This window comes from Anarhichas minor, unplaced genomic scaffold (genome assembly GCF_050575085.1).
Source record: "Anarhichas minor isolate MPS153535 unplaced genomic scaffold, ASM5057508v1 ptg000009l, whole genome shotgun sequence".
Taxonomy (NCBI): Eukaryota; Metazoa; Chordata; class Actinopteri; order Perciformes; family Anarhichadidae; genus Anarhichas; species Anarhichas minor.
This window is the reverse complement of record NW_027466455.1, coordinates 2,547,214-2,568,778: the sequence shown is the minus strand read 5'-3', so window position 1 is coordinate 2,568,778 and position 21,565 is coordinate 2,547,214. Positions and strand designations below refer to the sequence as shown.

The 21,565-nt window shown below is 42.3% G+C and overlaps 1 protein-coding gene across 36 annotated transcripts in view; it reads right to left on the bottom strand.

The window, feature by feature from the left end:
- The window catches only part of nrxn2b (neurexin 2b), a 528,601-nt gene extending 507,734 nt beyond the window's left edge, over positions 1–20,867 (bottom strand). For 30 of the 36 annotated variants that reach the window (XM_076087041.1, XM_076087036.1, XM_076087037.1 and 27 more), the window contains exon 1: positions 20,069–20,867. In XM_076087041.1, coding sequence (XP_075943156.1) covers positions 20,069–20,780 — 712 coding nt within the window. In that variant the 5' untranslated portion in view covers positions 20,781–20,867. Of the gene's footprint in view, positions 1–3,239; positions 3,251–15,575; positions 15,587–17,208; positions 17,230–20,050 lie in introns of all 36 variants that reach the window. The other 6 variants (XM_076087035.1, XM_076087034.1, XM_076087033.1 and 3 more) reach the window with 4 other exon arrangements.
- Between the last annotated feature and the right edge of the window lie 698 nt (positions 20,868–21,565).

The window sequence follows — 21,565 nt, the reverse complement described above, 5'->3', positions numbered from 1 at the left end:
CTGCTCTTTACTAGCAGGAGCTCCATTATCTTATTGCCTTTAATGTCAGAAACATAAGGGACTAAGGTGGACGATGGATGCTGCCGCTTTGTCCCGCCGCGTTCAACCCACAGAGAGCAGCAAATCCAATAACACAGGGAAGATAGATGTTGAGGAGAAAAGATAGAGCTTAACTCGAACGCTATTACAAAGTCTATTGTTTTTCAACGCTGGTGTAAATTACCTTGAGCAGCTTCAAGCGCCATTTTGCATTCCATAATTCATGTTTATGGAATGCAAAATGCAAAGTGAATGTGTACAGCATTTCTCTAAAACAATATCCACACTTTCATAATCAGAGGAAAACTCCAGATAAACTCCAGACTCCAAGTAAAGAATACTGTACTGCTTTGGTTAAAGATCATAGTGTGGTGATGTGTTCCTCATTTTAGTTGGGAGCACATGAAACATAAGCAGGATATGAGAACCAGTCTAGACTGTGGTTTGACCTAGCTTTAATTTGATTTGCTTGCCAAAGACGAGTAACTCAGCTATCACATGTCGTTTTGTACCATCTTGTTCTTGGTTTAGAATACATTCTCCCTCTAATTGAATCACAGGCCTTTTCCTCTGTAAGAGGACCGAGCCTTGCGCCTCAGTCATCTAAGTGCAGTTACTTGGTGCCATCCATGTTAGCATATATCAGAAAACAGAGTATGGCATTGTTCTGACCTGCCCCAGTGAACCATACTAATGGAATAAATGCTCCAGAGTTTAAACTAATTCAACCGAGAAAAAGCTTAGTGTGAACACAGCCTCAGACAGGGTTTACAGGATAATTCACATTCACGGCCAAATAAGCCAAAGACACAGAAAGATCACAGAGGCAGACAGCGCAAACTTCAAACGGCAGCTTCCTCTTAAGGTCAACCACTGCAGCGTACACCAGGAAATCCTCAGAAAACACAGCAAACGATCATGACTGCAAAGGCAGGTGTAAATCTTTAAAGAGGCCAAGGTAGCACCTACAGCTGTGCAATACACGAGGTTTACCTGAGGTTTAACTTGGCAACCACCTCCTTCTCTAGCAGGCTCTGTCAGCTGGACATCGGCTTTGATAGAAAGTTCAAAACTGGCGAAGAAATGGGATTTCTAAATGGCATGCATTGTGTTTGCCAGACACAGGAGGGTGAAATGCACTCCAGCAGCCACAGCTCGATGTGTTTGAGAGAATGAGTTTCCGCCTGTGGCAGCACTGTACCCAAAAAGGGGCTTTAGGTCCTGCTAGAGATTCGGGACATCCTTTTCTGCCTGAGATTTATCCATCAGTGTCTTGAACCCAGCACTGACCTCGTCTCCAGCCCCCCCACTGTCCCCCAGCTAACTGGAACATTCAGAGTTCCCTTATGTGGATGTGGCAACAGGAACATAGGCGCTTCTGCTGTCCTCAATGTGACAGTAGTCATTGAACCATAGGAGGGAATACGTAGGAAAAGAGTCCGGGGGGTGAAATGGGTTGTAGGCGTTATGTAAAGGGCCAGTGTACAGATTTGTACATGGGGGGGGGTCAGTGAAGGGTCACTGCTGTAATATAGATATAACCTATGGAATGAGGAAGTGGATTGGCAGCATTTCTACCAAAAACAGCCAGAATTTCTCACAGAAAGCAACAAGAACGAGGAGGCAAAGTTCAATGTCATCTCCCCTTTTCATGTTTTATCATACATATGCATCCCTTGCTTTGACTCACTAAATCCTGCTATACTACCAAAGTCTTTAACATCTTCCCTAACTTTTGGAATTTGACTATTATTTTGTGTTCGCATTTCAATGTCAACATGCAATGGATTGTCTCCTGACTAAATCTGGTGCTGGATCTCCAAGAAAAAGAACGAATGAAGACTAGAGTACAGTTGGTTAGTGGGATCATACCCAGCATGCGCAGCTGTCTGCCTCCTGCCTGCCTGTCTGTTGTTCTAGTGAAAATGGACTTATTTGCTGAGGAGAACTGCCTCTGATGTGACAGCTTGAACCAAAGGCAGGTTGTACAGGATACCTAGCGCTGGTGCTCAGGCTCGCTCCTCATTTCTCCCCCCTAAACTCTCTAAGATGAGAGCGTTGAGCGGCTCTGTGAGCTACTGATGTGTCGCAGACAAATCACTGCAGTTGACTGGACTCACGGCTCGCTGCCGAAAAGCTAAGAACAAAAGAAGGGCTTTGGAGGAGACGGAAGGGAGTTGACTGGTCTCTTTTATTTGCCTCCTCTGCCTCAGAGCCACTTTTACACTCCAAAAAGCTTGATCACTCATGTATGCAGGTCAGACAGATTCAAGCATGTTTCAGTAGCAAAGGTCCTCAAGGACGGAGTATTGGAAATCACCATTTTTACCAGTTGGTAAGAGTTTCTCTGATTTTCTCTCTTATGCTGTATTTTACTCATTTATAAAACGGTGCAAAGGATCTACACTAAATCCAAAATCGACTTGGAATTGTCCGCACACGGTCATATCACGCTCTTCACACGCCCACATTCAACCAGACATGATCTAGAAACGGGCCGGCTGATAAATGGCTGTTTGCGGTCAATCATGGCAACTCTGGCAGTGACAGCATCATGCAGCATTACGCGTGTCACCGCCATAATGTGCATGTTTACAGCAAAGAGAGCGATTGCTTGCCAGATGATCATCTAAAAATGGAAGTTTGATCGGTAAACACAATTTATTTATGAATTTTAATTTTGGTGAACAGCCAGCATTATGATTAGGAGTCATAGTGAGGATATGGAGGGATTGTGCGAGAGATGTCACTGGCTTTATTTCCAGACTCTGCTAATTTACACAAGCTGTATGTGCAGGTGGTGAGCATGTGCAGGCTGAGGTGACTGGAGAAGGCAGAGGACTCCAGAACTCAGACACTTGCATCGGTTAGTTTTCATGTACAACGCACGAATAAAGCATAAAAGAATAAACTAAGTTGTGCTCACTACAGTGATTTTACACAAAAAAAATATATAAAAACAAAAATCTAGTTTGGTGATATATGCACAGTATTAAGAGGATTATTGAAAACGAATGACGCTCTGTTTTGCAAGTTCTTAATCCTATTTGATGTAATCTTGAATGTCAACAAATGATGTCATTCATTCGGGGTTTGCTCCCCAGCGACCACGAGCGTCGGTAGTCCTGCTCTCTCCTCTGCGCTCCGGCTCGCAGGCAGCGCTGATGAAATATTGAGCTGAATATGATTTGAGATTTGACTTGGCTTATATCTTTTACAACTGAAAGGTGCTTATCGAATAGATATGACTCACTAGTACAAGCAAACAGATAGCTTTACACTACTGGTTTGAATGTTTATGATAAAGTAATCTATAAATAACATGGTAATATGAAGCTAAATTAAACGTGTGAGAGGCCTCATTATAATACAATAATTCACACTAACAGTTCATTTCTACAATCTGGCTTCATTTCACCACCTCACCATCTGCGTCGCCAATTTGCCCCGTCTCCATAATGTCCGCCACCAGGTTCAGAGTTTCTGTACAGGTGCGCACATTCCCCCGTCAAGTTTGTGTGGGACACTACTCCTCTTTAAAGGGCAAATTCTGTGCATATGGTACGTTTATAAATGACACCCCAGGACCTTTTGGACAATTATGAGTTAATGAGTGCCTTTGGCACTGGCACCTGTCTGTTTAGAATGTGGGATAAACAGCCGCTGGGCTCTTAGCTGGGCACAGTGTGCTGGCTTTAGTCAGCAGCAGCAGGTGAAAGCATGAGCACAATGGCATCTAGCAGCAGTGCAATGGAGCTTCCTGGACACAGCATTGAAATATTAAAAAGCAGCCCAATTTCTGTCCTCTCAATAATTAATTGTACATTAATTAATTTTCTACATTAATTATCTATCTACATTGATTTTGCATCTTTAGCCCTATTTCTACAAAGCACATTCTTTGGACCAATACTATATTTGACTTTAATACGGACCATTTCAAATCCTACCACATGTTTTTGAACAGACTTCCTTCCTTCCAGCCCGCCACTGTTTCCATTTATTCCGTTCCATACTACTTGGGACAGGTTATGTTTAATTACTTTGGGTTCTATGTTTAGTGTCACATGATAACTTGAAATACATTTCACCATAAGTGTCAGCCATCAAGCACCAATCTAGATGAAACACACAACGGTCACAAATAGAGTGCTGCAGGTCCAATTCCTGAAATCCGGAATGAGTCAGCATTTTTGCACCTCCGGTTACCTCGTCTCAAGTCGATGAGTTTTTTTCAATGGGTTTTTGGTCAGAAACCTGAAATAAGGTCAGCGGACACCACAAGCTTAAATGATTGTGACAACATAAACCCCGCCTGTGAATTCTGAAGTTTAGGGGTCTTTAAAAAAATGGCTTAATGAGACAACTAAACGTCATCACGCCAAACACCTATCCACCTTTAGCTTAGTGGTGCTTAAGTTAAGTCCATAGTTTGTATATAGCCAGACGTTAACTTTTTTAAGAGATTGCAATTATTCTTCGAACATCGTAATGGTGGTGTTCATTTGAGAAGATTACCTTGTAAACATGTAAGTATCATTAACAGCTAAAGTTAATTTTCTGCATCAATCCAACATTCACTGGAGGAATCCCAGGGAACCAGTGCGACACTAACCTACAGGCTGGCCTACACACTTCATACTGCAACACTATGTCTTTACCTTTTTTTCTTATGCCTTCTACCTGCATGTCTTGCCCAGACAAACAAAGTCACATGGATGCACCTGTACAAGATTATGTCCAGCGCAGGGGGAGCAGCAGTGTGCAGTCAGCAGTACCTGCAGCATTTCATGCCAGGCCTCTCCGAGCGGCTGACCAATCCAGACTGTTATTTCCACCTCAGTGGTATTCTACCTGCTCACAGACCGGCTCCTGTCTCTGCTGCACGCCACCTGTGCAGTGCGATGGCACGCACACACACACACACACACACACATCACTGAAAAACAAGGCCATATCACAGTAGTTACCTGGCGGAAGACAGACGGCGTAAACAAATCCGTCTCTAGCTCATCAACTCGTGTGGAATCTGTGTTTTAGCGTAGGTCTGTGCTCCGTCGCTGCATGGATGTTTGGTGTGTGAATTAAGTACAAGGCTCCATTTGAATTTATATAGTAAATTGGTAAAGTTCCAGCTCAATCATGGCTCAACATTAACACCCCAGTGGGAGAGGATAAAAGGATAATACCAGGTTAATCATTCATTACCAGCAAAGTGGGTGTAGCTATTGTGTCTTGTTGCCATGGAAGTATCATGGGGATATAGTTATATTTGGCCCAAATCTTGCCGTTCACTTCAAGCTTGCTCTCCCCTCTAAAGGGCAAAAACAGCCTCTTTGTCAGAAGGAGCACAAACAAAACAGGGAATCAATCCTTACCTCCATCTGCCCTTAATTAACAAAATCAACCGGGAAGCCATTTTGAGATACTTGCGTCATGGTCTTTGAAACTAAGAGGGGGACAGAATGATGCAGATGGTGGTTGTCTGGGCTCGTTGTATACATCAGCCAAAAATAACACTGTGCTGCACATAGAAAAACACAAAACAATATTGGGCTGAATATCAATAGATGAATGGGACAGACTGCAGACGCAGTTCTGAGTCACTATAAACTAAGTGCTCTGACCTCCTCCAGCGGCAATGAAGACTCAAAGAACAAAGCCCAAGATCCTTAGTCATACAGTGCAACAGAGATATACCGAATGCTTGAGGTAATATAAATGTAATATTGCTACTGAGTATTATATGGATTACAGTATCAGCTCCAATCAATCCCTTCCACTACATATTTGAAGGAAGCCTTGCGTGGGGATGCAGGATCACGGAGCTAGAAGTCCACCAGGGAAGATAATCCACTCTCTTGTCTGTACAAGCTGGCATCCCTCCACTATTCTGTGTTGGAGGGGAAATAAAGAGGGTCAGATTTATTGGTATTCAATCCCACGCTAAAGCAACGGTCGTTCCTGGTGATTGCTTTCAGGTAAAGTGACTGTCAGGACTTCTGCCTATAGAAGCTCCGAGAGCAGAGGAAATGAAATCACACTAAAGCCAGCTCTGCCTTTTCATCACAATAAAAAAGGGGAGGTGGTGTTATCGTCTTGCAAGGAAAAGGGAGAGGTGAACTGTCGGCGGGTAATAGACCTAACGTAGTAAAGTGTTGAAAAGGTCAGTGCATCTTCAAGAGTTAAGCCAGGGAGAACAGCTCCAGTGACAATAGAGTAATAGCATTTTTAAGCTTGATCAGACATGTGAACAGCAGAACAATTCTCTTTGGGATTGTGATTTCCTTCATCCCCTCTCTCTTCGCTCTCGCTTGCTCTTGTTCTTGCCTCAGTATTCATGAGCTAAGTCTTTAACTATGCCGTCTCATTTTTACAATATTTCACAATTCACAGTCGATACTGGTGACTTTGTATGACTTTGTTGCTATGGCGGACCTAAATTAATCCAAAGCTAAACAACAAGCATTAGGGGAAGGCATTATGTGTATTGTAGCTCTGCTGTAAAGATGATTAAAAAAAAGGCATGGCTTAGTGGAAGGCAGAGACAAGAGCTGGCAGAGGAAACGGGACTAGAAGCTGTGCTCATTTTAGAAACTTGGCATGAACTCTTGGCATAACAAGATTAACCCTATTTTCACACAAACTACGCTTTCCGCATTTACAGTGAAATCGTGTAATTCCTCACATCCAGGATGACCTCTAATCTGATTCTAAATGATCCCCTGGCAACAGGCCTACACAGGGGAGCGAGGAGATGATAAAGGGTCAACATCATCACCAGCACACACTGCCCCTGGCATTCTACTGTTTGCAATTAGTGTACTATATGTCCTTTTCAGGCTCCGATAGTCATAAAGCCCTTTAATTAGAAGACTGAGTCAATATTTATCTTCCCTGCTCAACGTGTGAGCAGTCACGCCAGAGGATGTGTGTCAATGTGTTGTGTGTTTATGGTAATGTATGATTAAGTCCTTTTGCTGAGGAGGATGGCTGAGAATAAATGCAGCGCTACGTTGTGATGACTGCTGCAAAAGCATGGGGAAAAAAAGCAATAATTACAATAATTATCTCAGAATGTGAGAATAAAGTCTGTTTCCTTGCATTGCATTGGCATAATCATATTGATGCTGAAGACTGGTATTAAGGTCTATGCCTGTTTGGTAAAGCATTGTTTATGGCAGTGGGAGAACCGGATGTACAGAGGAGAAAAGGTGAAAAGTGTCCACACGCATTGAGAGACAAGCCTATTATACTTCTCTCTGTTGTTCCTTTGCGTGGATATTTCCATTCCATCTGTCAACCTGCCTGCGAGACACATAGAGGCCCCGCTGAAAGCCTCACACATGCGTCCCATGATTGCAATTCTACCCGTTCCCGCAGACACGGCATCTCCAGCCTGGCGTCACTATGATGTGCTGCCCCGCTGCACTCACAGTGTGCCCCTCAAGCTGTTCCATTTCCTCTGACAAATATCACCCTGGGCAATCCATCAAAGACATAAGCCGGATCTCAACGTGTTGGACCATTTTGTCACCGCTGCTGCCACATTGTTATGTCATGCAGCTTCTTCCCGTCCTCCAATTAGCCACGTGTCTCTTCACATGCCTTTACATTACATTTATCTTTGCATCTTCCTGACTGATTCACCCCTTTATGTCCCATTCTCTGCGGTGCAATCGATGAGCTTCCACCTTCGGCAATGTATGCGTTGCTGTCCCTGTGATCCATAACCATTTTTTTGCCATCCTTTTTGTGTTTTCGATCGGTTTTCTGAACCACATGGCACTTGGTGACAAGGGAGGCTAGGCTGAGTTTAATCGTAGCTTAGTCAGTGAGAACAGGAAGGGAATCGTGTCGCAATTTGGCCCCAAATCTCTCGCCGTCTTCTCCACACTCTCGCAGAAGCGGACGGATTGTGTCAGATTACCAAAGCTCTCGATAAGCCTCGTTATTTCATTTATAAAATGCTAAAGCAAATTGGAAGCTGTGGAGAAATAAATAAATAAAGCAGAAGTTTTATCCTTGGTGTTGTCAAGTCTCACTCAGCAGCGAGGCGGGAGAGCTCTGATGAGCCACAAGCACAAACAGCTTGCAACTTGAGTGACGGCCTTGCAGCAGCAGGCACATCAGCAATCAGACCTCATTTCCTAGTAATTTGGTGTCGCCGGAGCTGTATTAACTCCATAGGTGGTCCTGTCTGTTTGGAAGGCTAAATAAATATCATAGAATCATCCCTGTTCACAGGAGATCCATAAAGGTTAACATAAATGCCATCGTGTTTGTGAGGATATCAGCAGTGATGCCACCGTAGCTGCTTTAGGTAATGTCCAAAAGTCAATTTGAGTCCCACATGCTGTGATCAAGGCCTCTGCTGTGCATACTCTAGTGCAGTGCAGGGTATTTCGTGCCTGTATCGACAGTGGCTCAAGTCGCACTCTCAAGTCGGGGCTAAGGGGCACGATGGGAGGCATCAGGACCTTCTCTACTCCATATCAATAACGTCATATTACAGTAGCAGGCTTGTTAGGCTGGCAGAGGGAGGGGGATAACAGTCCTCTCTGAAGCTCAGCTGGCCAGTGTTTGAAGTGGAATCCCAGGAGGGAGGAGGGACTGAGGATTGGTGAGGGTTTTCTCGCCGTCTGTGTCGACGGCTTCTGAGCATTGCTGTGGTCCAAATACTCTATGCTTTCACACCTTTTTCACCCTGCTGTTTGTTCCCCACCACACTGCCTTCACGTGTATTTTTTTTTATAACTCAATGCACAAACAAGTTGTCCAAGAAAGGGCCTCAGGGGTTCTCCCGATGCATGGAGTCTTAAAGATCTCTTATCAGTCACAATACAGTCAGCCATCATTTTCACCAGCAGCTTGGGGTTACAGAGCGGAACTGGTTGACTGGGATCAACAGCTCACAGCTGCTGTAGGAAAGAGGTTGTTCAATGAGAGGGATGCACCAATCGGACTTTTGTTTAGTCCCGATACTGATACATGGGCTTTGGGTATTGGCCGACACCGAGTTCTGATCCAATATCAATGTTTAATTCATAAGCTGTATGGCTCATAAGCTGTTTGGCACACTTAGCGGAAGTGTAAGGGAACTTAAGGCTCGACTTAGACATTGATTTCCTTGTAAAACTAAATACAGTACAACACATAAACACATGTATAAATGATCTAAATAAATTGTACACAAACATGGTAAAAAAAGAAAACCTTTTCAAGTGTTAACCTTATTAACACACCAAATTGGTCAAAACTTAAACGGCAATACAGTATATATCATATCATATATTTATATCAAAGTATTTTTGTCAGTTATTTAAGTCAGTATCGGCTCGATATCCGATATCAGTATCAGTATATCTCAACTCTTTTTTAGTTTCTTTCTAAATCCTTGCATATGTCGGTGCAACAAACCAAACTTAGGTTTACACAAACAATGAACACAATGAAGCACTCTTCTGAAGGTGCAGTTAACATGATCAGCTGTTTCACAACTTCAGTATGTAGACAGCTTACAGGTGATGTAATTAAGCATCCAACGATCATATTATAAATTGGAAACCCTGCCTGGATAATGCTGGTGTGTAATATTATCAAACATGATATCTAGAAATAAAAGCAATAAACGATGGCCTTCTTTTATGATTACAAAGTGTTTTAATAAAAAGTGTGCGTAATAACTAGAACATTATCAGAGTTGAACATCAAGCTGAATCTTACTGAGGCTAGAGCGGAATAGTTAAGGCAAAGTAGTGGAGGGGTTTTATGTGCAGTCATTAGGGCTGCAACGGATTACAAAACTCACGGTTTAAATCCTATCGTGGTTTTCAGTCACGGATCAGATCATTTCTCAGATGAGCAAAAGGGGGGGGGGGGGCACGAATATATCTTTGCTTTCCATTTATTACTAAAAGAACACTTAAAGCTTACAACTGTAGGCTGTAGTTTTACATGATAAACAACTTTCAAGACACCCAATGTGAAACAAAATGAAATAAATAAAATCTTAAAACATTTAAGAAGTTAAAGTGCTATATGAGGCATGTTAATACCCTGTTTCTTTGATCAGCATGGATCATGTCTGCAGCAATAAATACCCCAATAGATTTGGTAATAGCTTTAGCCCGGTCGGATTCTGCTGCTAACAATGTCTTAAAGGCGCGATGATACGTTGTTGTGCCTCGTGTCCAGTCACTGACAGGATGGTGTTGCATCAAAGTATTGCCGTCGTCATATGGCTCTCTCCATGAATGAAGCCTACATACGTAACGGTTTTGTCTACCACTCTTATTCCGTCATTGTGTTTCACAGAGAAGCCAAAATGCTCCCACACACGAGAATTAAACGACCACAAAGTTCTTTCGCTCCTCCGCCCCGCCATGACTTTTCACCGTCAAATGACAACGTTCACGTGAAACTGTAATGGAAAAGTAAACTGCAATTAATCCTCGGTTCACATGCGTGCCAAACCGTGGAGGGGGGTCCGGTCCGTTACACCACAAGCAGTCATGTATAAGATATTATTTTAAAAGTTGTATTCCCAAGCACCTTCATTGTGAATATGTATGGCAGTTATTTTCATTTACATTGTGTAATATTATGGCTTTGGATTCCCATGCCCTTTTAAGTCCAAAATAATATGAATAGTGTGATATATATATCTGCGGCCTACTGGTAAATGGGCTCACACATTAATCGGTCGGGCTCTACTTTGATATGCATTTCATTATATGCTGAATTTACCAAGAAAATCAGTGCAATAATTGCTTTATTTAAGATCATAACAATATATTTAGAAATAGATCCTAACATTGAAAAAATATGGGTATAATCAAAAGTCCCGAAATTAATAAATAAAGTTGCAAGAGCAAACATTTCTCCACATAGGTACGGTCTCAATCAGCTCACAAATGGCAGGATGTCTGACTGTGTGACTGATAACTCTTTCTGGTGACTGCAGCCACTGGAGAGCCGCCTGACTGTTAACTAAAAAAAGAATACAAATAGTGAGGAGACCTTGAAGAAAAGAATCTAAATCAAGCCTAATTGCATAAAGCGTTGCATCAGACAATCAAAATCGATGAATATGAAATGTAAAGCCATTGAGGTAAGTACATGAGGATATTGATAGTGCATAGCAAACACAGTAAAAATGAGCCATCAGAGAATCCCTTATTGATTTGCTTTGTTGTTGGCTTAGAAAAGTTGTTGTAATGCATGCATCGCAATGAGATGCATGTCGATTTTCTCATCTATTATTTAAAAAAAATCCATGACAGTCACATACAAGTGTGAAAACTAGCAATACGTGTCTGTAAATGCTGTACGTCGTGGTTGTATATCGTGGTGATAACTGCAGTGACTGAATATAAAAAGGGTTAACTTCACAGAGACGCTTTGCCTTTTGTTTCGGGCCAACTGTTTCTCCTGCAGAGAAGCCACAGAGCGGATGGATAGCATGTGACATGTGAGCAGGACCTTTCGCTCACTTTTCAACCTGTAGAGTGACAGCAGGGGTAGAGAGCAAGCTTTAATTCCATGTGACGGCCGATCATGCTGGCAGGGACCTTCAAGACAGTAAAGACTCACCTGAGAAAAGGGTGAGAAAGGTAGTGGGCGGAAAACATCAGATTGACACCCTCCCTGGAAGCTATTTGCTTGATTGCACCAGACCATCCCTGTGCATCATATAAGTCAAAACAAATATGTTTTGAGTGTGCTTAACACTCATCGGTTCCTTCGAGTCAGGCAACGTAACCTCAGACTGTAATCCATTAATGCTTGCTTTGTGCTTCTGCAAGAAGCAATCTGCATAAAAGTATTCATACGGTGCAAAAGAAGGGAGGAATTAGGGGATTTGGGTCTTAAGGAAGTCTCTCATCTGGAGCGTTTTTTTTTCGTTTTTTTTAATGCAACAAAGACGAGGTTATGGAAGAGACTGGATCAGAATCTGTTATTTAGGTGGACGTTAATACATGGTCTTTCTCCCTTCTCAAAAAGCAAAAGCATAGAAGTAATAAAACATGGCAAGAGAATGAGAGGAGCGTGTAGCTCTACCTCCTTTGATCAAAGCTTGAGGAACTTTAGGCTACCGTTGCTGTCTGTTCGAGGAAGCTGGGAATCCTTCAACAGGCGGACAGAGAACCAGGAGCATGTGCCCTTTAAACTTGGGAGTGTTAACTTCGGTAAAAAGCCACGACTACACAATCCAGAGTAGAGGTAGCGGGTAATGGGTAAAGGGTAAGCGAACAAGTAGATCAGTTAGAAGGAAATGAGATAAAGAAAGTAAGGTGACGAGAGAGTTAAAGTCTAGATACTCACTAGAAATGTTAAAAAAAGAGAGACGGACTAAGGGGAAAGTAAGTCGTCATCTAAGAGGGCTGTTGGTGGTATCCTCATATCTATCACTGACTGAATTTGTCCTTTTCCTGGAAAACTACATTTGATTCAGTTCTTCCATCAAGAGATCAGCTGTACTAAAGTCTAGTCTAGTAATAGAAGTAGTTCATGCAAAGATCCAAACCCTATGTACTGTTGTTGTAAGGTTTTCTTAGTGAGATTAATTACCTTATTGCTTTTTAAAGGGTAAATATTAATTCAGTGTATACAGTGCAATATGTTATTGTATTACCTAGTAGTGGATGTTTTGTCATTAATTTCCTCTACTGAAGCAATGTTTAGTTGTCTCCCTCTTTATCATTGTTAGGCCTATGTATAGTCCGATTGGTAGGTTACTCTTTACTGTGCACTGACTAACCCCCTTTGAATAAGTACACTATAATCAAGTCTGTTTTTACTTACATTATGTTTTAATGACTTTGTACTACTGAAAATACTAACAACACCCTTAAGTAAAATATCTCCGTATTCTTCCAATCTGTGCTTCTTACCGACAAACACAAATGGAAGAGTGAGGGAATCGCTTGGGTAACTAGAGGAAGGGAGGGAAAGAGCCATAATGACAGAAAGATGACAGATACTTTACAAACACCGAGTCCCAACAGCACACAGCAGCAGCAGAGCTGGAACACAACAGCTTTGATAAACACCAACAAAATCACAGTGATCAGATCTAACAGAGACTTGAAGCATGGAGGGCGTCAGACTTCATCGGGGTAGTTGGCTGGGGAAGGCAAAAGAGAGACATGGCAAGAGAGACGTCTGTCAGGCTGTCGTCTCAACCAGACGTACTGCTGATAAGGTTATCTATGGAACGGGGTACAGCCCCCTCATTAGCACTCTACGTATTTATGAATACAGGACAAGATAATTGAGAGTACAATTATCTTGTGGGTAACCCACAAGATAGCCCCACCAACTGTCCCAACTCTTTCCACCCCCTCCCTCTGTGGTTGCCAGTGGGGAGATAGCACAATTATCACCGTGATGAACTCTGTGGTGTCCTCTGCTCTTTGCCCCAGCACCGTTCCATCACAGTCCTACCCCAACTATTACTATCAAAATCCAAGGTCCCGCCATATTCAAATCCCATTTGGGGACATTTTAAGTACTGTGTATGGCATACCCTACTAACATCCATGAGGCATCAACATTGGTATAATTTAGACCATTCCGTGCCATCAGGGTAGATTTGATGGAAAATCTGCTGGAACGCTTTATCATCTTCTGTGAAGGTGAAAACGTATTTCTTACAGAGAACAACAGGGTTCAAGGGGAAATATGAATGTGCAAGACAAACTATGTAACTAAAATGAAGGCTGGCTAGTGGGCCAATGATTGGCCTATTTACAGGAAGTATGGCATATTCACAGTTGAGAAGGCTTCACAGTTTACATTGGCTACATGCGGCCCTTTTGAAACACATTTCAAATAACGGCCCCCTTTTTCTATATTATGTGAAATGTAACTGCGTAAGATAAAGGTTCAAAAATATTCATGTGACATTCATTATGCTATGTTGACATATCAATAGAGAATTGTAGTACAACATGTTCAAGTTCATGGGTATGAAGGTCTTGTCTCACAGCTTGAGACAAGCACAGGTAGTTATTCTCAACATCACATGTGAGCTTACCGTTTTATATCTGAATGTAATTTAATATAATATTTAACATCCAAGCTTTAACTAAAAATGATGTAGAGCCGCAGCATATAAAATGCCAAGTTCAAGTGCTGTGGTGTTGAGCCTGTATCGTTCATGAATTACATCCCAGGTTACTCTTGCCTGTGAGGGTAAATAGCATCTGTTCATGGCAGACCTCGAAGGTGGGGGCTCGGGGGGGCTTCCCAACCTGCAGGGTCCAGCCTGTTAACTGCAGGGCTCCCCAGGGACCCAGGTTTCTGCTTTAGTACAACACATACCATAAAAAGTGATGATGAAAAGTGAATTGGAAAGTCGTGAGCAATAATGAGCTAAGCAGCTGTTTCTCAACACTGCTCTGTATGGTGCTGCCAAGTGGACAAGAGCTGCTGCATCAACCTTTCCTCCTCACAAATGGTGAAATAGTGTTTATTCCACTGCCAGAGAACAGGCAGCAAATGTGGACGGATAACATCACATTTTCTGTGACATTGACAAAAATCATTTGCAGTCACAAGCTAGAAAAAATAACTCATTTCACAGCTACGCTATGAAACTGATCAGGTTAAGAAAGATGACTCTTCAAATGTAAACCATAGCTGATTAACTCCCAAAAGTAAAGATGCACTGATCGATTGCCAACTGTCTCGTTTTCAGCTGACACATTTATAAAGATGCGTCACGTGATTTTTTTACATTGTGACACAAACGGTAATGTCACAGCCACACACACACACACACACACACACACACACACACACACACACACACACACGACGTCGTCATGGAGGTTCTTCAGCATGAGCCAAGACAACATAATGGCCAAAATGAATAAATACATTATTTGATGGAGAAGTGCTTACAACAATATCAAATTGAAAAACATAATTAAAATGCTAAGATTAGTTTTTTTAATTAAAAACAAAATAATTGTATTTTCTAATAATTTCAATGGTGGGATTTCTGCAAATAACCACAATAGTAAACTGATAAGCTTTAGAATAGTTGATGCTTTATACTTCAGAGCGATTTAAATGATCTTTGGGACAGTGGTGAAAAAAAGCCTTGTATACCAGCTGCTATGACAAAACAAACAATATGGATCATCAATGTTCAGCTTTTTGTATCGGTGGCACACTGATTTTATTCATAGTTTTAATAATCTGTAGTCCAGTTTCTCCCAAGAACAAAGTGCAGAGTGTACCATTAGGCTAACATCGTTCATATTACTCTTTAGCCTAATGAAGCTGTGTTTTTCATGTCATTCTAATAAAGTGACATTTAACATTTTAAAGAGCTTAGGTCTGTCAAGTCAGCTGTATATGGTAATTAAAGGGTCATTAAAAAAACAAAAAGAAAACCAGCATGACAAATATCCTAAAGATCAGGTGCAAATCCAGCCTCATGGCAACCTGAAAGACTGTCCATAGTTTGTTGAGTAAATGAATACATTAATATCACAGCAGTCATTTTCACAAATTCATTTAACCTCCAATTACCCTGACTTGAGAGCTCATAACTGCATTTCCCCACATTGCCGTTTGGGGTTCAACAGAGAACAAAGCCAGGGTCAGCATCAATTATGAAAAAACAATGGCCCACAGAGGCCCCCAGTGGCTTTAATTACCACCCCTAATGGAAAAAGGCCTGCCCACAACTACTTCAAAATGCAAGCCAATAGGGACAGAATCTAGAATCAAAGCAGGGAAGGTGCACCTCTACACACACATCCATCACATGAATCCAGGCACTTTAAGGCAGTGTGCATGTTTGCTTCTCTGTGAGCCGATCCAATATTTGAGAGTCGAAATCTGAATTTTGTCTGTAATAGTGTTTTAAAAAGTCATCAGCCTGACTGTGTGGTGTTCACCTTCAACCTGCATACTTTCTGAACAACCTCCCACTTGACCTGAGCAATATTAACATAAATGAGGCGAAAGGGAAAAAGCTGAAAACCTGTTGGTACCAGACATGGTTGAAGGGTGCCAACAGCTGAGTCAGATCAATGTATTCAAATGAAGGCAACAGTAGATACAGACTCTACATGGAAGCAGTGGGATAAATAGCGTGGAGGGTTGGAGGGGGATGAGATGGCACACCCTCCTTAAATGACAGAGCCTCAGCTGTCATATCCAATGTTCAGATTTGACTGATTCCACTTTGGGCTGACATTCACCATATCCAAGGCTTTCAAAAGTCTGGAAGACAATATCTTTGCAGTAAATTAGACCATTGTGGGACGTAGTTTCAATCTCAATTATTTGTCCTGGAGTGCAGTATTGTTGTTGAACGTGCATCTTGTGAGAACATGTACGTCACAGGTGGTTAACGTCACATGGTCAAAGTTCTCTTTACCCTCCTGCTCAAGTCACACTTGAAAGAAGCGTCTTTGTGTCAAAATGCATTCTCTCTTGGTAAGCTCTAATGTGTACATCAAAGCAGGCTGCTTCCAAAGCCTTGTATGTGTGAGCATACAGCAGCTATCAGGAAAGAGAACCAATCTCTCTGATCACTACACACTCTCTCTCCCACCGCCTTGTCCTACTTACCTAAACAGTGTTGGAGTTATTCTTAATGTATGTTATGTTTCCTCATGTGTTGTCATTAATAACTATACTTTATTCCCCCTATTCCTTTATTGTTGTACAGCATGGCAAACATCAGTCATTGACATACATCTCAAGAAATACAGTTTTTTGACTGTTGTTTCAAAGTTTTTTTTATTTAATTTTGGGTTTGAGGGATGACTTTAGCATCTAAAAGCCTGTCAATATACTTGGGGATCACAGTCTGCCAGTTGCTAATCAGAGTAAATCTCATGTCAATTAAAAACAACAATGCTGGTTATCAGCCTTTAATGCCGTTCTGATTTGGCAGTATATTACACTTGTTCAAAAAAAGTCTCCATTTTTGTTTTTACATTGAAATGATGCTTCCTGTGCCGACACTGAACCCCCAACCGCTCCCCGGTGCTTTTCAGCAGCCCACCTCTCCCAATAAGATGGGTTAAATGCATCATTTATATGGGTTAAATGTGTCTACTATAATAAAATGTCATTCATTTCATTTCATACTCTAGAACAGCAAATTACACAGCATATTCTCAAATTACTCTACTCAACCTTGTTTCTCTCTTAAAAGCCCTTTTGTCGTCTGTCTTTGAAAGACTGGTACCTTTCACTTGTGCTGCAATTTTGTATAATTACATGTTGTCCATGAAACAGATCCGTTTCATTTGTTTATTTGTTTTTTCCCTGTAAAAGCCCATTAGCTGCCGTTTGGAGAGTCTCATCCCACTGCTTCTTTAACACCCACATGTCAACAAGCTGTTTTGGCATCTTTTTACAGAAACAGTTTTTCCTGCTAATGAGCTGCTGCTCGGAGTAGCAGGCATACATGATGCATGCTTGACTTGATGGATCCATTTCAGAAATATATTGCATCAGAGTATCAACTTACTGACGCTTCATTCCTAAATCCAACACAACTATTATTGCTACATCAATGTTAAATAACAAATAGTTCAAAGTTTCAAACATAATGTAGACATTCAAATTCTAAATCAACGACGGCGTTGCAGATTTCTTTTAATTAAATTGTATTCATTCTGTTTAAACAGTATTTCTGCAGATTGCAGATAAATATAATACTACACCAGCCCTGCACGTCGCATCATTAAAAATGTTCCCATGACATTGTGCACTCTTCCTCTCTGAAGTCAGCAGGCGGCAGGCCTTTTAAAAAGAAGCTTTCCTTTGACATGGCGAGACATTGATTTGTTAGTTCAGCCATCTTAAGAGTCTTAGAGTCAACTACAAGAGAGAGAGAGAGACCTTTACATTCCCATGCTAGATAAAAGGAATACATACTGCAATGGCAGTCAGCCATAATGACCCAATTAACGGCACTCAATCTAAAGAACATCTCTGAGAGTAAATGAACACTGAACAAATGAATATCTTTATGCTCGACCTCTCCATTCCTCACTGTTGATCGACCATTGCTCTCTCCCCGATTCCCTCGTGTTCGGTTTCTCTGCTCCTTACCTCTATCTCAATTCTCTCCCTCTATCTCACTCTCCCTCTCCATTTCAAAAGGACAAATGTGTCCTGCAGTCACTGTAGCACAGCATTGGAATTCTGCTCTCAAGTTAGCCAATAGACAGGCAGCAGTGTCTGCTTCCAGCAACCACACAGCAGTCGCGCACACAGTTCACACAGAGAGAGAGGGAGAGAGAGAGAGAGAGAGAGAGAGAGAGAGAGAGAGGGAGGGAAGAATTAAAGGAACTGAGGAAAATGGGATAGCCAAGAAAGAGAAACAGACAGACGGACCTATATACACAAAGAATGAAGGCTTTTGTTTTTCATTGGCTGCTTCAGAGAGCAAAAGACAAAACAGTACAGCTGCTGGAGCTGGTAAAGACTTTCTACATCAGAACAACTTAAGGGCTTTGATCAAAACCATGGTGGCATGCTGATTTTCTTTTAATTATTACTTCTTTATTACTTTATCAAAAGCAATACTCAAACAGAAAATTGAACAAACTATTCTGTTTGGGTTTGATATCGGTTTTCAGCATCGCCAAAGCTCATCTCTGGGGGCCACAAAAATGTAGTACTTTGAACAATTGGCCCATAACTGCCATCTACCTTTTGAAGATCCAGTAATTACAAGTCATTGCATCACACAGGAAGTAGGAGCTAGAGAGTCTACTGCTTATTATGGATTATGCAAAACAATATTACTAGTTTATACCGTATAACGGCAAAAACTGGAGATAAAGTTGAATCAACCCCACCCCCGATACAAATGATCAAGGCAGAGCAAGCAATTTCAGATGGCTGCATAGAGAATGAGAGCATTCAGAAGCGAGGTGTGGAGATGACAACAGTTTGAAAGAGAGGAGGGAGATAAGTGCAAGGGGAGGAGAGGCGGGAGGAGAAAGTGCTGACAGCGGGTAAAGGTGAAAGAGAGATAAGTGGAGCAGGGGAGTGAACTCTGGAGAGAGAGCGGGGGAGGGAGGTGAGGAGAGATGGAAAGCCCAGATAGCCTTGAGAAGAGAAGGGATGAGGTGAGTGAAGGAAAGGCTGCGGGACGAAGAGAGACGGATGAACGTAAAGCAGAGGGGGGAAACCGTAGATATGGAAATGGAACGAGTCAGTGAAGGAGAGAGCCAGAAGTGTAAAACAGAGCAGAGATTGACATGAGCTGACAGCACAGGAGCACATCCCTGGAGCACAGGAAGGGAAGAGCAGGGTGTACACCCGGGACAATAGGTTTAGGAAGAAAGAAAGAAAGAAAGAAAGAAGAGAAGAGAAGAGAGAAGAAAAGAAAGCCAGTTGAAAAGCAGACCTACAGTGTGTGATTTAGCATTTGAAATATGCTGTTTAGATATTCAGCACCTTTGATGTTAAGAATTGTTTTAGAAAAAATACCAAGCATATTCAAAGTAGCACCTGTGCCATGTCTAAACTTCTTGTATGAGTCACATAATCCCTAGGAAAGTGCTTTTTGTTTTTTTATCTTTCAAGCAATGACATGTTTTTTTTAAAATTCTGATAATAGAAGACTGAAAATAGCAATGTGCGTTCCTTTTCAGAGAGCACCTCCTTCCTCTTAGCCCTCACTGGGTCTACACCTCAACTATTAAACCTCAACCTATTAAGCACAGAGATCTTACTGTCTCACAGCAAAGAAACAAGACACTCGTTACTTCACTGCAAGAGACTTAGAAAATGTCAAGAAGGGACTATTTGTGTATAATGTACACACAACCTCTCATACCACTGACCCCTTAGAGACTGAATATTAACAAAGTCACCACAAAAGCCCAAAGATGAGGGCCCAATCTCAAACACGTCATGATATATCAGATAACTCTACCTACAGCAGATGTATTCTAGCTTTACCATGCCAAGAGTACTGCACAGGAACAATGCAATGAAACCAGGGTAGAGCAGGTACAGTGTGACGGTTCCTTACCTTCCTTGCAGTACTTCCCCTTGAAGCGGGTGTGGGTGCAGTCACATTGAACTTCTCCATACTGAATAGAGCAAAACCCTCCATTGAAGCACGGGTTCTGTTTGGTGCACAGGTACTCCAGGTCACTCTGAATGCCTTGGCTATTTAACAAAGTGGGAGGCATCTCCCCCACCTTCAGATTGGAGATCAAGCCCAGGAAAGGTGGCTCGTACTTCACCGTGCTAGAAGTCAGAGCTGATAGGCGCACATCAGGCGGGATCCCGCCCACAAACAGGTCACTGACCACTGCCATCTCCTTCCTCTTGGACTTGACCTCAGCCACTTTTGTCTCACCATCCACCATCAGGAGGGTCTCACGGAAGTTGCGGGTGAGCAAGACCATGTGCCAGCGGTCATCATTCACCCGTGTCTCCATGTGCAACGTGGCCGGCTCGGCACAGTGGATGGCAAAGCGCAGCTGGAGGCGCCCACCAGCGATCAGAAGCTCCAAGAAGTCACAGTTGCCCCCATCATCCAGGTAGAGTACCAAAGCTTTGCTGATGTTGGTCTTGAGACTGAAGCTCAGCTCGCCCACTGATCCGGCCTCCCAGCGTCCGTAGCGTGCCCACTGACCAGGCGCCCCACCGAATTCCAGCATCTTCACTGTAGTGAGCAGGCTGAAGAGGGCCAGAGGCCACAGGGGCCAACACAGGAATCTTAACCCCCCTGTCATGTTCCCAAGTTTTCCCTTCTCTACTTGATGCGGTATAGGTCTAATGAACCCCAGAGGAATGGCCTACTTTTACTGCGGCTAACAGATTTTAAATGTAAACAAGTATTATCTATTGTACTGGGATATCAAGCTCACTGGGTAAAGTAACCCTCACAGAGACCCTGCTCTAATTTTCCTGATGAATCAGCAGTTTTTTCCTGTTCTCTCTGAAGCTCTAATTTGTGTCCTTATCCTGACTCTCTCCCCCGTCTCTCCATCAGTTGGTGCCTCTGGGACTTGGAGGAAAGGAATGAGGAATAGCGGGAGAGTAAAAGAGGGGAGGATATGATTATTTCAACACTGCCGTTTCTTCAAAAGCCCCTTGGTCTATCCTGGACCCAAAATAGAATCTTCGTCTTTAGAATCCAGATCTCAGTACAATTTCCAGGAAATTTTAGCTGCCGCCAAAAGCTCGGGGGAAGAGTTATCAGATTGTGATCTTTCTTTAAGGGAAGGGAAGAGAATGAGCGAGAGAGTGAGGGAGGCGAAGAGTAGACAGAATCAGAGTCTGCTGGTGTCTGCTGGAGCATACGATGCTTTCATGGTCTCAGCGTAAACCCATTATTTTCTTGTAACTTGAGGACTACAAAGCTCAATGCCGGAATGGGTCCCATCATTATGATGGCAGGTCGGGATCTGGAAGAAACACACACACAAAAAAAGAATAAATGTAAATTACATACAAACATGTTCCAGTGCATTTCATCTCAACTAGACAAAAATAAAAAAACACATCATATAATAAT